Source organism: Talpa occidentalis, unplaced genomic scaffold (genome assembly GCF_014898055.3).
Source record: "Talpa occidentalis isolate TD23 unplaced genomic scaffold, MPIMG_talOcc4v2.1 talOcc4.16, whole genome shotgun sequence".
Taxonomy (NCBI): domain Eukaryota; kingdom Metazoa; phylum Chordata; class Mammalia; order Eulipotyphla; family Talpidae; genus Talpa; species Talpa occidentalis.
The window spans coordinates 26,109,175-26,124,824 of record NW_023601653.1 but is presented as its reverse complement, the minus strand read 5'-3'; the positions used below and the strand labels follow the sequence as shown (position 1 = coordinate 26,124,824).

Sequence of the window (15,650 nt, the reverse complement as noted above, 5' to 3'; positions counted from 1 at the left end):
CTTTACTGAACTGATTGATGAGTTGAGTTTTTGGGGTTCTCTATGTACATTATCATATCATCTGCAAATAGTGATAGTTTGACTTCTTCTTTTCCTATTTGGATTCCTTGTATGTCTTTCTCTTGTCTTATTTGCTCTGGCTAGGACTTCCAGTATTATATTGAAAGCATGGTGAGAGTGGACATCCTTGTCTGTTTCAGATCTTAATGGAAATGCTTTCAGCTTTTCACCATTGAGAATGATACTGGCTGTTGGCTTGTCATATATGGCCTTTATGATGTTGAGGTATGTTCCTTGTATCCAAGAATTTCAAGGGCTTTATCATGAATGGGTATTGCACTTTGTCAAAAGCTTTCTCAGCATCTATTGATATTATCATATGGTTTTTATATTTCTTTTTGTTGATGTGTTGGATAACGTTGGTTGATTTTCAGAGGTTGAACCATCCTTAGGTCCCTGGAATGAATCCTACTTGGTCGTGGTGAATTATCTTATGGATACATTGTTGGATTCTGTTAGCTAAAACTTTATTGAGGATTTTTGCATCAGTGTTCATTAGGGAGATTGGTCTGTATTTTTCTTTTTTTGTGTTGTCCTTGTTCAGTTTTGGTATTAGTGTAATGCTGGCTTCATAGAACGTGTTTGGTATTATCCCTTCCTTCTCAATTTTTTGGAAGAGTTTGTGAAGGATAGACACTAATTCGTCTCTGAATGTTTGGTAGAATTCATTTGTAAATCCATCAGGTCCTGGGTTTTTGTTTTTGGGGAGGTTTTTGATTACCATTTCAATTTCACTGCTTGTAATTGGTCTGTTTAGGTGTTCTATTTCTCTTTATCTAGCTTTGGGTGATTGTAGAGTTGTAGGAATTTGTCCATCTCCTCTAGATTGTTGAACTTGTTTCCATATAACTGTTCATAGTAGTTACTGATTATTCTTTTGATTTCTGCTGTGTCCGTTGTGATTTCTCTCTTTCATTTATGATCCTGTTTATTTGTGCTTTCTCCCTTTTTTCCTTTGTGAGCCTGGCTAGGGGTTTGTCTATTTTATTGATTTTTTTCGAAGAACCAGCTCTTGGTTTCATTGATCTTTTGGATTTTTTTTTTTTAGTTTTGCTTTCATTTATTTCTGCTTTGGTTTTTTTATATTTCTTTTCTTCTACTGGTTTTGGGGTTTTTTTGGTTGTTCTTTTTCTAGATCTTTGAGCTTCACGATTAGGTTGTTTGTTTGAGTTCTTTCTTGTTTCTTGATCTGAGCCTCTATTGCTATATATTTTCCTCTTATTACTGCTTTGCTGCATCCCTTACATTTAGGAAATTGGTGTCCTCCTTGTCATTCAATTCAAAGAATTTTTTAATTTCTTCTTTGATCTCCTCATTAGTCCAGTGTTCTTCCAATAGTGTGATTTTCAATCTCCATGAGGTAGGAGAGTTCCTTGCCTTCTTTTTATGGTTTATTTCTAGTTTGATGCCTTCATGGTCAGAAAAGATGGTTGGTATGATTTCAGTCTTGGTGTATCTGTTGATGTTTGTCTTGTGTCCCAGTATGTGATCGATCCTGGGGAATGATCTGTGTGCGCTTGAGAAAAATGTGTACTCCATTTTTTTGGGGTTTAGTGTTCTATAGATGTCTGTTAAGCCCAAATGCTCTAGGTCCTTATTTAGAGCTTTAGTGTCTTTACTGATTTTTTTGTCTCGTTGTTCCATCCATTGTTGATAGTGGTGTGTTGAAGTCTCCCACTACGTATGTGTTTTCTCTGATGTCTGTTTTCAGAGATGACAATAGTTGTCTGACATATTTTGGTGCTTCTTCGTTTGGTGAATATATGTTAATGAGTGTTATTTCTTCTTGAAGTATTGTCCCCTTGATCATAATGTAGTGACTGTTGGGGTCTCTTTTTATCTTTTTGAGTTTGAAATCTGTTTTATCTGATATAATTATAGCTGTTCCTGCTTTCTTTTTTGGTCCATTTGCTTGTAGGATTGTTTTCCATCCTTTAACTTTGAGTCTATTTTTATCTTTTGTAGCTAAATGTATTTCCTGGAGACAGCAAAATGCTGGGTTTTGTTTCTTAATCCAGCCTGCGACTCTGTGTCTTTTTATTGAAGAGTTTAGTACATTTACATTTAGAGTTAATATTGATATATTAGCATCTGTATTTGCCATTGTGTTTGTCTTTCCTTTGATTTTATTTATTTATTCTTTTAATAACTTTTTTTTTTGTCCTTCTTTTGTTGTTATTCGTCCCTCTGAGGTTCTGGCTTTAGGACTCCTTGTAGTATTTTTTGGAGTGTGGGTTTAGTCGTAATGAAATTCCAGAGTTTCTGTTTGTCTGGGAAGGTCCTTATTCTTTCTTCATAGAGGAAGGAGAGCTTTGCGGGATAGAGTATTGTTGGTTGACATCTGTTTTCTTGGAGTCTGTTGACTATGTCCCTCCACTCTCTCCTTGCCTGTAGTGTTTCTTTGGAGAAGTCTGATATCAGCCTGATTGGTTTTCCTTTGAATGTTATCTGTTTCTTCCCTCTTGTCAGCTTCATTATTTTTTCCTTGTCCTGGATTCTTGGGAGCTTTACTATTATGTGTCTTGCTGTATTTTTCCTTTCGTCATGGAAGTTGGGTGTTCTTCTTGCTTCTTGTATATCAATTTTCAGCTCCTTCTTCACGTTTGGGAAGTTCTCTTCAATTATCTCCTTGAATATTTTCTCTGTTCCTACATCTCTCACCTCTCCTTCTGGTATTCCTGTAACTCTTATATTTCCTTTCCTCATGGAGTCAGATAGTTCCCAAAGTCTTTCTTCGGTCTTTTTCCTTTGTACTTCTCTTTCCTTTTCTGTTTTGGTTCTTTTTATTTCTGTGTCTTCAAGAGTACTTATTTGTTCTTCCATTTCATCTACTCTGCTTTCATTGCTTTTCCCAGAGTTCTTTAGTGCCTCCATTAATTCTTTGATCTCCTGCATTTCTTTTACTTCCCTCTTTAGGGATTCAATTTCATTCTTCTGATCATTGATTATTTTCCCCTTGTCATTGTTTTCCTTTATGACTTCTGTCAGTTTTTTAATCACGACAATTTTAAATTCTCTTTCTGGAAGACTCAGAAGTTCTTCCAAGTTACTGTCATTGCCATCTTGGGGGTGGTTTTCTTTTTGTGCTGTACTTTTTCCCTGAGGAGTTCCTGGGTTACATGTGGTTTTTCTACTCCCTACTGCCTGTTTTCTAATTTGCCTTATGCCTTGAGACACTGTGTTGCTGGTACTGGCCGGCATCTTGGGTGAACTTCCCAGCTCACCTCTGGCTCCTCTGGGAACCTTCTGCTGATTTCAAGCAGTATTTCCTGATGAAAGGTCTCTGTTCTAAAATGCCAATGCGGGGACGCGCTCCCCTGCATGCCCGGTCTGCCCTGGCGGTGGGTTTACGCTCCCCCTCAGGACTCAGACTGCAGGTCAGAAGGGGCCTGGCGTGGACAAACTTACCAGCTCACCCCTGGCTCCTTCGGGAGCCTTCTGCCGGTTTCAAACAATCTTTACTGAAGAAATGTCCCTGTTCTAAAATGGCGATGCGCCTGGTCTGCCCTGGCATGGGTGCTCACTCCCCTCTGGTCTAATTATAGTAGTTCTGAGGGTAGTTATAGAAGTGTATTTGAATCACAGCTTCCTATTATTTTGAATTTATGGTAGTGATAAAGTGATAATAAGAATAAAAATCATTTAATGAATTTTATTCTTCGCTAGAGGTTATACTAAGTCATTTGTCAGTGTTAATTTATTTCAATCCTACAAAAATCCATTAACATAAAATACTATTGCTATTCACTTTTTACAAATGAGGAAACTGCAGTACTAAAAATTACACTTGGTAAATTGATCATGATTCTATGAGCATGTGTATATGTACCCATTATGTGTGTGTATGCATTTAGGTTAGGCTATTGATAATAGAAGAAACATTTCACAAGAGAATTTCTACACAAATTAAATGAAAAACTTTAGGATAAAAGTTTATTTGGAATTTAATATTGCCATATTTGATGCAATGAAATAACTAAATAAACTTTTGATGTTGGAGCAGAAATACTGGCCTAGAAACATTTAACTTGTTTTTTATAAGTTTCATGGGCAATTTGTGAAGAAGTGAGTAAAAGTTTTGATTACTAAGGTGTAAATATTTTTCACAATACAGAGTTATCCTAGTAACACCTGCTATATTTCATTGACTTTACTTTGGCTAGTTGTTAGGCAAATAATAATTGTAAAAGAAATCATAATAAATTCAAATGGATAAGTAACCAATAACACTAGAGAAACAACTCTAAAAGATGTTACTTGTGATAAGAGAGCAGTTATTTTGCTTATAAAGGACATCATCATTCATTATTAAAATGAGAGACACATGCAATACTTCCTGGGTAGAAGTTGATAATTTTTGAAAACGCCACATATTCTCTTTAACATTAGCATTCACCTGAACTGTTTGTTCAGCCACCTTTTAATTTCCAAAATTTATTTATTTTTCCTCTCCTTTAAAGGATTGCTTGATGGTTGGTCTACATACTTGCGGTGATCTTGCTCCCAATACACTGCGAATATTTACATCAAAGTCTGAAATCAAGGGTATTTGCAGTGTGGGTTGTTGCTACCACCTCTTATCTGAAGAATTTGAAAACCCACTTAAAGGTACAAGGTTCTACATGCCTCATAATCTTATTTATTTTGGAATCATGGCTGCTTTCTGTTTCTCTCTCTTGTTTTTTTTTTTACATTGTTGTGTTTTGAGTTAACATTTGAGATAACATCTCATATTCTTGATTTGATATGCAATCACATTATGTATTCTTTTACAGATTCTTTGGTCAAAAATAGTTTTAATGAATTCTGAAAACTTGACAGACATTTGAAAATGTTGTGTGGTGTGTGTTTTAGAGAATTGCTGCTTAAAAATAACTTGTAATATGCACAATTACTGAGATAGTAAAGTTATGTTGTCATTAATATAGAATGCAGGGTTTTTGCTTTCATTTTCTACATTTTCTCCATTTTATAGGTAATATTGATATAGTTCAAAAAAAATACCTTACTGTATTTTAAAGGACCAGCATAGGTAGGTTTTTTAAAAGCTATAAATTACGCAATTTCATCAAAATAGAATTCAAACTCAAAGGTATCTGAGGAGCCAAGTACAGAATGAGTACACCGGAAGGCACCCCACAGCCTTCCTCCAGAGCAACTCCTGAAATTCCTCCATTTGATGTAGTTATTTCTCTCCATAAGATACAGATTCAAAACACTGTTCCAGATTAGATGGAAATTTACTCCATTAATATTAACAGTTCTCTTTTATATTAGCTTAGCATAGTCTTAATCAGTGTAGTTGCCCTTCCTAAAAATTTTTAGGTCAGAAAGTTGTATATGAATTGTATTGTTTACTCTTTTCCTCAGTTTTAAAACCAAGATGAATATGAAAATTGTTTTTCATTTAGTCATGACCAAGAGGTAAAAATGATGTCCAATTATATTTAATTATATTGAAATTTGTCTACAAATTTGCAGTATAGAAACTTTCAGTTCTAATCCTTAGAACTGCAAAGTTTGCTATTAAATAGAGATGTGCAATTATAATTTATGTCATGGCTTTTTTTTTTTAAAGATTTATTTATTTATACAAGAACTGGAGTACAGGTCAGAGATGTGGGAGGGTGAGAGAATTCACCAGAGACAGAATGGGGAGCAGAAAAGGCAGACTGACCGAAATCCACTGCTGAGGGGAGCAGCGGGAGAGGCAGGAGAGGTCTGCTGCACCATGTGGGTTGCTCCCTGGCAGGCCAGAATCAGACCCACACTGGAGAGGCTGCGGACAGCTTCATAGCGTGGCGCTCAACCCATTGCACCACCAGGAAGGCCCGTTTTTTTTTTTTTTTAAATTGAAGTAACACTGGTTTACAACACTGTATATGATTCAGGGGTAAAGGAACACATCTCTTCAGAATGTTAAGACACAACTTCCACCACCAGGGCACCTATAGTCCTCCTCCATTGTCCACTGGGTGTCCTCTACAACTTTGCTCACCACCTTCCCCTTCCCTCTCTGTAGCCTCAGCCTCATGATCAGTATATACTTTCTCTATACTGCGCATATTAGTAAAGCCATCTGATATTTGTCTTTTTCCTGCTGACTTATTTTGCTTAGTGTTAGCTCCTCCAGTTCCATCCATGTTGTTGCAAATGGAAAGAGTTCACCTTTTTTTTTTATAGCTGAGTAGATTACCTTGCAGTATATATACCACATCTTCTTAATCAACTCATCTGTCCTTGAGCATTTTAAATTGTTTCCACAACTTGGCTGTTGTAAATAGTGTTGCAGGGATCACAGAAGTGCATATATATTCCCTCAAATTAATATTTTGCTTTCCTCTGGTAGATATCTAGGAGTACAATTGCTTGATTGTCTGGTAGATTTATTTTCAATATTTTGAGAAACCTCTATACTGTTTTCCATAGGGGCTAGACCAGTCTACATTTCCAACAGTAATGTATGAGGGAAAGACTGGTACAACCACACTTTTATTCACTCCTACTTCTTTCCTGCAGTGGAAAGATGTGATAGTTTTGTCTTTAAAGTAGATAGACTGGAAATTATTCACTTTTGTATCTTCTAACTAATCATATTGCCTCAAAGATGGTTAATGTAAATCAATGTTAGTATAATGTGTGTTAAAAAAATAATTGAGAACAAGTGAATGGGGATAGAAAAAAATCACTGTTGCTGCACTGGCAGCTGCATAATACTAGTAGATTTTATGACTGGTTTGAACAAACACTTATTAATCATCTACTAGTTTCAAAGCACTGGGCCTGGTAGTTTATGTATAATAAAAGGAGATGAGGATAGAACCCATACAAATACTTTAAGGAAGAGATAGGAGACTCAAACAGATGGCAAGCAGAGTTCAGTTCAGTTCAACAAACATTCCTTGAATGCCAACTGTGTTCCACACTGTGCTAAGCAATGAGGACGTGTGAAATATTGTCTTCACCCTCAAGGAATGTAAAAAATAACCTTTATCACAGGATCCAGATAATCTCTGTTAGTAACCTAAATTTTTTTTTATTTGTAAAAAAAAGTCACTTAGAATAGACATTTCAAATAATATAGAAAGATTTCAAAGAAGAAAATAAAAACTAAGTCCCTATACCTCTGTTTTTGGTTTCTTGTGTATCTTTCCAGAAAACAAAATATTTGTACGTACATTCATGCTCTTTGTTATTATAGTTGGAGGGAGCCTAATAGATTATGAGTTAATTACCTTTATTTACTTACTGTATTTTGATGTTTCTTTCCATACCAGTACATAGAATGCTGCCTTATTCTTTTTATTGACTACAAGGTTATTTCATATGATTTATTCAGTCCTAAATAGTTTATATTTTCTTAAAGTAGTGGTATTTGCCTTTTAAAAAATTGAAATTTAGAGAATAGATGGTTAGTTCTCTATAAAGACTGGGGAGCACAAAATATGGCACTAGTGTTCATCTTTATTTTCTAATCCTCAGATACCATTTTTGAAATAGTGTAGAAGGTGCCATAAGACAGAATATTATAGCAAAATAGCATATAGGTCAATCTAATGGGAAATGGGCAGTATTTGAGGGTATGTTCCAGTGTGATGGTACCCACTCTGTCTTGAAAGATCACTAAAAATTAATCAAAATGGTAAAATAGTAATGTAGATGGAGTAGCCAAATCATGGGGTGATAACCTACTTTCTCAATCATGTTTCCTTCTGTTTGTCATTTTCTTTGTTGCTGTGTTTTCTTTCATCCTATTCTTATATCTTTCTCAGAAATAATTCTGATCATAATCTTAATGTTCATTTTAATGGGTTTGAAAGGGACAATTTTAAATGTCAACAAGGCCTCCATTTTCTCATTTCAATTTACCCCATAAGCCATTTTCCAGAATTTTTCTTGACTCACTTAGTTTTATTTATTTAGTATTAATTCATAAGATAATCTTTGAGTCTTCTGGGAAAATTAGTTGAACAAAATAGCTTCACATTTCCACACTTAAAAATAAAAACTTCTTAGTAAACAGATTCTCAGTTTTGCATCCTGCCTGGGTAAAATCATTTTTACCTCTCTTCTCTAGTGTAGAAGTTGCCATTGTGAACTGAGTACGTGGGGCATTTTCGACCCCAGGTGTCAAACAAAAAGTGTCAGAAAGGTTTGTTTCAACAATGTCTGGCAGCAATACTCTCCTTTTATCTCCTTTTAGTTATAATGAATTCTTGGAGAGGCTGTCCTGTCCAAAATATCTTACACTTTGAGGATCATTGAGATCATCAAGTAAACAATACTGAGCTTAAGTGGCAGCAGCTAATAGTAATGCCTCAGTGTTACTTGCTCTTCTCAGACTTACCTGAAATGAACATAGCGTTGGGAGTTTTACTTGTCCAGAAAGCAAAGAATAAGGGGAACTGGGTTATATGATGAAATGGATAGAAATATTTGTAATGTGAGTGTGCCTGCAAATATTTTGAAGGTTGAGAAAGATTGGAAGGGTAGGGAAAAAAACAAGTGATAGAAATAACAAAGGTAAACTTCACTAATGTTGCGTTTTGTCTAGATCTGGCCTGCCACACTTTGTCATCTCAGAAACTAGATGGCGGAGGTAATATTTTCTTCTCTCTTTCCCAACCCCGTCTCCATTTTTCTTGCCTTCTCTTGGCTAAAGTATGAGAGAGAAGATTAAAAGAATAAAACCTCTCCTACAATTTTTACAATAGTGTTTCTGATCTCTAACTGCCCAGCTAACTCAAATTTGACACTTTTAGTAGATGGATGCCTAGGAACTGCTTCTGACTTTCTGAGTTATAATCTCTAAAAACAGGACTTGCATTTTTAAGGTAGTTCTGATGAGCAGCTTATTATGGCTCCATAAGATGGATAAGTCAGAGAAATCTACTCAAAATTACTTATAGTTATTTCAGTCTCCTCCATGCAGAGACATAAGTGAACTGTACTTAGATACTAGTTTACTGATCCAAACCAAAGACTGAACCCAAAAGGTCTCAGGAGGGTATGCCAAAGTCCAAAGCGCAAAGAGCACTTTGGAGTAATTAGAGTTCAGGGTAAAACACTTGGGGAAACTGAAATATATAGGACAGGAAAGTAGATTATAAATGAAATAATACTAAGTTAGGGACTATACACAAATTAAAGAAAAAAATTTAAAACAAGTCAGAAGTGTCCAATAAATTATTATGATTGATAGTTTATTGATGAGTAGTGTGTGTGTGTGTGTGTGTGTGTGTGAAGATAGACAGAGGTAAACAAGGACTATATGCAGTCACTGTTTACAGAGATAGAATGTGAATGTAACCCTATTTTGTACATATAACATGCTCTATATTGTCCTAACATTCCTTACTAAAATAGAAATTCATCACTATACAATTTGATCATCGTTTTCAAACAGCTAACTTACAGAGGGAAGGGTTTGCATGCACAGAGTTGGCAGATTTCCTGCCATATACTGAGCACTAAGTTCTTCCATAGAGCTTTGTCTCAGAATAGTCATGTGTGTCATGTGTCTCTTCCTTGTATCTTACACACCTGCCCCTCACCCTCACTTTGTTTGCACAGCTGTTTTTAAGTTTGAGTCGAGGCAGTGTTGCCCTTTGGGATATAAATTTGAGTTATTAATAGTCCAACGTTGTGTAGTAGAAACAACTGGTATGTACACTGCAACTTTTTATGATGATATGTTCTAGGTAAACAATATGTGTTTTTCATGAATATGTTTACCCATTGCGCTGTGGTAGACCATAGAGGTGGTCTGTCATGAATGTCAATTTTCAAAAATACCTCAAAGCTCTCTGAGCCATTATGAGTACTGAATTTATACCATATGTTTTAAAGGCTCCTTTTAAATATTTATACATTATGAGCCTGTAGTTCCTAGGAGAACAAGAAATACCAGAAAGTTTTATTGCAGTACTTTATAAAATATGTATTTCTCAAGCTTGAATTATTTAAGTGTTTTGTCTTAATGTTGATTATTATCCTAATTAATTTGAAATATATTATTTCTTCTACAAGTTGGGGAGAGGCCTCTTTTGGGTTTCTTTTTTTTTTTTTGCCATGAAATTGGAACTGTACTATAGGTAACACTGCTGGTTACCTATCTAGATCCACACATCTCTTGTTCCTTGCTAACTCATCTGTGATTTTGCTCAGGTATGAATTATTGGGAAGACTGAGCCCTTCTATAGCCTCAGGTGAATCTCAATCTAAATTATCTATGCTCATTCCATTTATTTAGGAGTGGGTATGGGACACAATTCTTATCAAAGAGGCATGAGAACCTCATCCTGTTGATGGTTTCTTGGCAATTTTTTTTTTTTTTTGTCAAAACTGAACACAAGACAGAACATCTTTTTTTCTTTTTCTGTCTCTGGACTTGGGCATCTGCAAGTATTCAGTGTAACAGAAATTTTCCTATGACTGTACTCTTGGCATAAAAGTATTCTGTCAGAAATTGATGTTAGTGGCCTGAGTCCTTTAGGCCCAGCCCAAGGGAGGAAAGAATTTGTAATTTTCCTGAAAGTTTATCTCATCATTTTTTAAAAAGATTTATTTATGCATACAAGAACTGGGGTACAGGCCAGAGGTGGGGGTTAGAGGAGTCACCAGAGACAGAGTGGGGAATTGAACAGGCAGATCTACTGAAATACACTGCTGAGGGGAGCAGTGGGCGAGTCAGAAGAGGCCTGCTGCGCCATGTGGGTAGCTCCCTGGCCAGGGGTCGAACTTGTCCTGCAGTGGTTGCAGATAGCTTCATAGGTTGTGTCTTAATCCCTTGCGCCACCAGTGAGGCCTCTATCTCATCATTTTTGAAGTTGTGAGTACAGGAGTAGAGAAAAAGCTGGAACCCTTGACAGTTTGATCAGGTGATTCCACAGAGCATCTTCCTAGTCTTAATAGGAACTCTTACGAGGAGCAGGGTTACTATAGATTTGTGCTTGGTCTTTCTCCACCTCTTTCCAGCCCAATGCTAGGGAGTGTTTTTGTATCATCAGTGCCATCCAAATACTACAACTCTTCAGAGTCAAATGTAAATGGTGTAACTCTTGAAAGCCTGCAGCCTAACTTCATGTTTTCTGCCACCTTAATGTGTTATAGGGTATTAGAGTGGTTCTCGCATAGATTTCTCTATTTATTTATTTATTTTTTAAATCCAGGGAGGGCTGCAAATTATGTTTTATTGATATCTTTTACTTGGGTTCTGTACCAAATAGAAATTTGTCAAGAGCATATGATACCAGTCCTGCTATAGATTGTTTTTCAATATATGTCAACAGTAGTAACTTTAAGAGAAGTGAGTAGGTACTTATATAGTCACCTTCACTAAGGATTAATAATTGATTTCATTGCTTTATTTTTTTTTTAATTTATTTATTTTTTATAGAGGCATGTTTTATTTATTTGTTTCTTTTGTTTGTTTGGTTGGTTATACATGCACTGGGTACAGTCAGAAGCGCGGGAGGGTGAGAGAATTCACCAGAGCTAGAGCGGGGAGCAGAGCAGGCAGAAGGACTGAAGTACACTGCTGAGGGGAGCAGCGGGCGGCAGGAGAGGTCTGCGCGCCATGTGGGACCCTCCTCCGGTGGCCGGGAGCAGCTGGGGATCGAACCGGTGTCGCAGAGGCCGCGGGCAGCCTCGCAACCCAGCGCTCAACCGCTGTGCCACCGTGGAGGCCCTGATTTCATTGCTTTAAATGCAGAGGTACTTCACCTGAAAAGGTATCTGGATTGAAGAAAAATATGTTGATCATATAACTTGAAAAAGTAACATACTGTTTAAAAATAAGCATTAAACCATGGATTGTATCCTTTAGGAAAAAGACTAATTTCTTAGTCAATAGCAATGAATTAACCCTTTGCACTCCGAACCATTCTGGACATTGGCTACCAATGTCCCCTGAGAGGGGACAGCGGAGTGCAAAGGGTTAATCCCATCGTTGTAACTGTGCATACAGTTGGTGTCTTTTCAGTAGAGATGACAGTGTTTTCTGTCTCATACAGTCCATATTTTATTAAATCTGTCTTATGCGGGATTTTGGCATTAGAAGTCTGGAAGATATAGAGGGATAAAGTGTGGTTTCTTTTTTCAAACAAGTATGCATTTGACTTCTATCTCCAACAGTATTGGGAGATGTGATTTTTCTGAGGGACCCTCCTGCTATAGTTCGGCTCAACCTGCCTAAATTAAAACATATGTTTTTTTAAGCATTGCTGAATCCACAAAAAATAAGGGGACTCTCTATGGATTAAGAAAAATCAAAACCAAAATATTAAAAGGAGAGAAGGGAAAGAGAGGAAGAGGAGTTGAAACCAGATCAGGGAACTGTGAACCATAAGGTAGCAGGCAGTATTGTCCTGAAACAAATGCTGGTCATACTGGGATTGGAGACTCATGCATGGTGGGAGTTGAACCTGAAATGTCCATACTGAGCCATGATCTGAAATGAGAGAAAGTGATCTTCAGTCAGTTCCAGGCAAAAACAAAATTCTAATCTTTGCAGAGGACTACTTCCAGGCCCTTGGAATTTCTTCATGTTCAAATCTACCAAATATAAGCTTGAAACTTAAAATTTACAAAATATGCCTGGCTCCATATCCACACCCATACCACAGATACATAATCAGCTAAAAATAATGAATACAGTTAAACTTTGTTTCTTAAAGGCATTGAAATACTAAAGGAATATTTAGTGTTTATCAGGTCAATATGTAGGAGAAAGCAGTAGTCCACAAAGATGGAGGAAACACTGAAGCTCCTAAGGGTATTTGTGTACCATGACAAAATTGAGCTTTCGTTTCATAACCATACAAAAGAAGGGCTACAAATGATAAAATCTATACTTGGGCAAACACAGAAAGGAGTTTCATAAGAGGTATTTTAACAAGTTGAGACCATGAAGATGAAGACTAAAGTCAGGGCAGCAATAGTAGGAATAGAGTAAATTAGAATTCACGAAACACTTAGTAGTGTTTAAAGGAGTGGGAGGTAAAGAAGAAGGACTTGTCAGGGCTTATTATAAGGTTTTGAGCCACTGTGTAGGTGACAATACTGTTTACATGATAGGAAACACTGGAAGGACCAAGTTTCAGGGGAAACTTTTGAGCATGTTTAATATTCTGAGATTGCTTTATGTCTGAGTGATCATATTTTGGGAATGGTTCATAAATACAGACATCTAAATATACAGAACTGGAACTATCGATTTATTTTCGAGAAAATCTCTTCCTGGGTATATGTGTGCTCATTTGTGTAATATTACTGCATGAATAAAACACTGGAAGGAGAGTGACAGGAAAGTGAGGAACTTAGCAGTATGTATATATAAAAGAATATAATCATTTCTATTGTCCTTTTCTTCCTTTAATAATAGTAACACTAAAATTTCTTAATTTTAGTGGAGCAAATATCCAGCCACCCAGCTAGCATACTTATTTTTCATATAACAAAATTCAGCCTGTACAGTGTGAGCCAAATATATGCAGTTTATTTGAAAGGAAGCAGCTTACCCACTGGCTTTCCCCACCCCACCCCCTACCCTTTTTATTGCTAAGGAATAGCAATAAAAATGATAGCAAAGGAGATAACCAATGCTTAAGGATGCAGGGCAGCCTACCATTCTGGGTCACTCTCTATGCTCCCTGCCTTTCTCTGGACAGTAAAGATACTTTGTCTACCTCGTCTAATTCAGGTGAATCTAAATTCTTGTTCTGAATGCATCTGCTTTGTATGAAATTTTTGCCTTAAGAGTGTAACTGCAGTTATCTTCTGTGATTGTTCAAGTCAATCATAATATCTAGAGTAAACAATAGCAAATTAAAAATGATTTATGAGTTATATATGAACTATATTAATGGGTGATTTCTTAGAATTAAGAAAAAAAAGAGATATGATGTGTTAAAGGAGCCATTCAGATGGAAGGTTAAGATTATTTCCTGCTAGATCAGGAAAGGCTTTGTGAAGGTAGTAACCTTTGAGTTGTGTCCTGAAAGATTTAGACAGACAAAAATGTGAAGAGGAGCATTCCAAGTACCAAAACAGGTTAATTTAAAAAATAACAGACCATCCTATAGAAAATATTCTAGTCAGGTGGTAACTTGATTCATATAAAGCAGAGATTGTGATATAAGGTAGAATAGAAAGACTGGAATCAGTCGAAAGTTTCCTTATATGGAAAGTTCATCTTGGTAACAAGAACTTTTGAGCAGAACAGTACCATGACCAGAAGAAGAATTTGTCAGGACCTGGGATTCTCAGCCATGAAATTTACTGAGACCATCCAACAATGTAGCAGATATCTGAGTATCCCAAGTCATACAGGTATACACCTTTTGCTGTAGGAGGAGTGCTATCCTTAAAGGCCTTTATTTTGTGTTAAGGCTTACCGATTATAAGATAAATGTGGCATCTCCCACATTCTATAAACTCTCTCTTTATATAGATATCTATGTTTTGTTTTGGTTACTGGAATCAAGATTTTATTAAATTGGCATGATTTTAATAACTATATTCCATTTGAATGTCTCTTATTTTGCTTTTATAGCTTATATTACATAATTAGCTTCTTACTTATTTTCTATTCCTGTGGGCCACATGGGCTCTGAAAGAAAGGAAATTGGAAAAGTTTGAGAAGTTCTGCTTATAATGGAGGGGATTATTGACTTCTGAAGAACCCCCCATTTTGAAAATAAAGAAATAGTTGTAATATCTCTATTAGTTTTAACTGTTTGGTTTAGCAAGTATGCTAATGGGGGCATAAGGTAGAAAGTCATTAATTACATCACATAATCAAAAGCCAGGAGGTAGCAGTCTCAGGGTTGATTCACAGCTTGGTGTCATCAGAGCACAGGGTGCACATCTAGATGCCCTCTTGGGGTCTCAAGGTGACTGTGGCAGTTGAAAGCATCCTGTCTTCAGAAGTGGGCATGAGTTACAGACTTTCTCCTAAAGCGTCTTTCCTTTTGTCAAGGAGGAAAGAAGATCTATCCAGAAATTTCTTAGCAAAATTGCTTCATGTCTTATTGTCCAGACATGGTTCACCAGGTAACTTCTAACTGCACAGAAGTCTGGAAAAGTGAGTATTTGGCTTCTTTCAGTCTCTGTGTAGGGTAGGCAAAGTAGAAAGGTATTACCTCTGTTGAATAGCCTACTAACAGCACCTGCTACCACATCTTCTTTCTTCTCTTCTTCCATACCTTCTATTCCTTTTGTCCTCTTATCTGTCTTCACTTTCTCTTTTATGTCCTGATTTTGAGGTTTGACAGGAATAACATGAACATTCTATAAAAGAAGAGGGTTAGTGATCTCTTTGTATGTTCTTTTATTTTGGCACCCATTAAATTTTTCACTCAACTCATGACTGGTTTAGACTCTGGGCAACTCTAAGACAAAAAAAACTTATCTTTATATTTTTTGCTTTAATGTCTAATATTCATCATAATATGTTATATATAGCAAGTGTTCAATTAAAGAATGACTTGAATAAAATAAATTAGGAAAAAACTAATTCAGTACTGGTTGAAACTAAAGGGAAAAACAATACCTGATGAGACATCTTGAAAAGAAATATATGTTGACAT

The 15,650-nt window shown here is 36.2% G+C and overlaps 1 protein-coding gene across 3 annotated transcripts in view; it reads left to right on the top strand.

Annotated features, from left to right (window-relative positions):
- METTL25 (methyltransferase like 25) overlaps positions 1-15,650 on the top strand; it is a 148,783-nt gene that overhangs the window by 87,943 nt on the left and 45,190 nt on the right. For all 3 annotated transcript variants that reach the window (XM_037513920.1, XM_037513922.2, XM_054696182.1), the window contains one exon: positions 4,521-4,668. In XM_037513920.1, the coding sequence (XP_037369817.1) occupies positions 4,521-4,668 (148 nt within the window). The remainder of the gene's footprint in view (positions 1-4,520; positions 4,669-15,650) is intronic.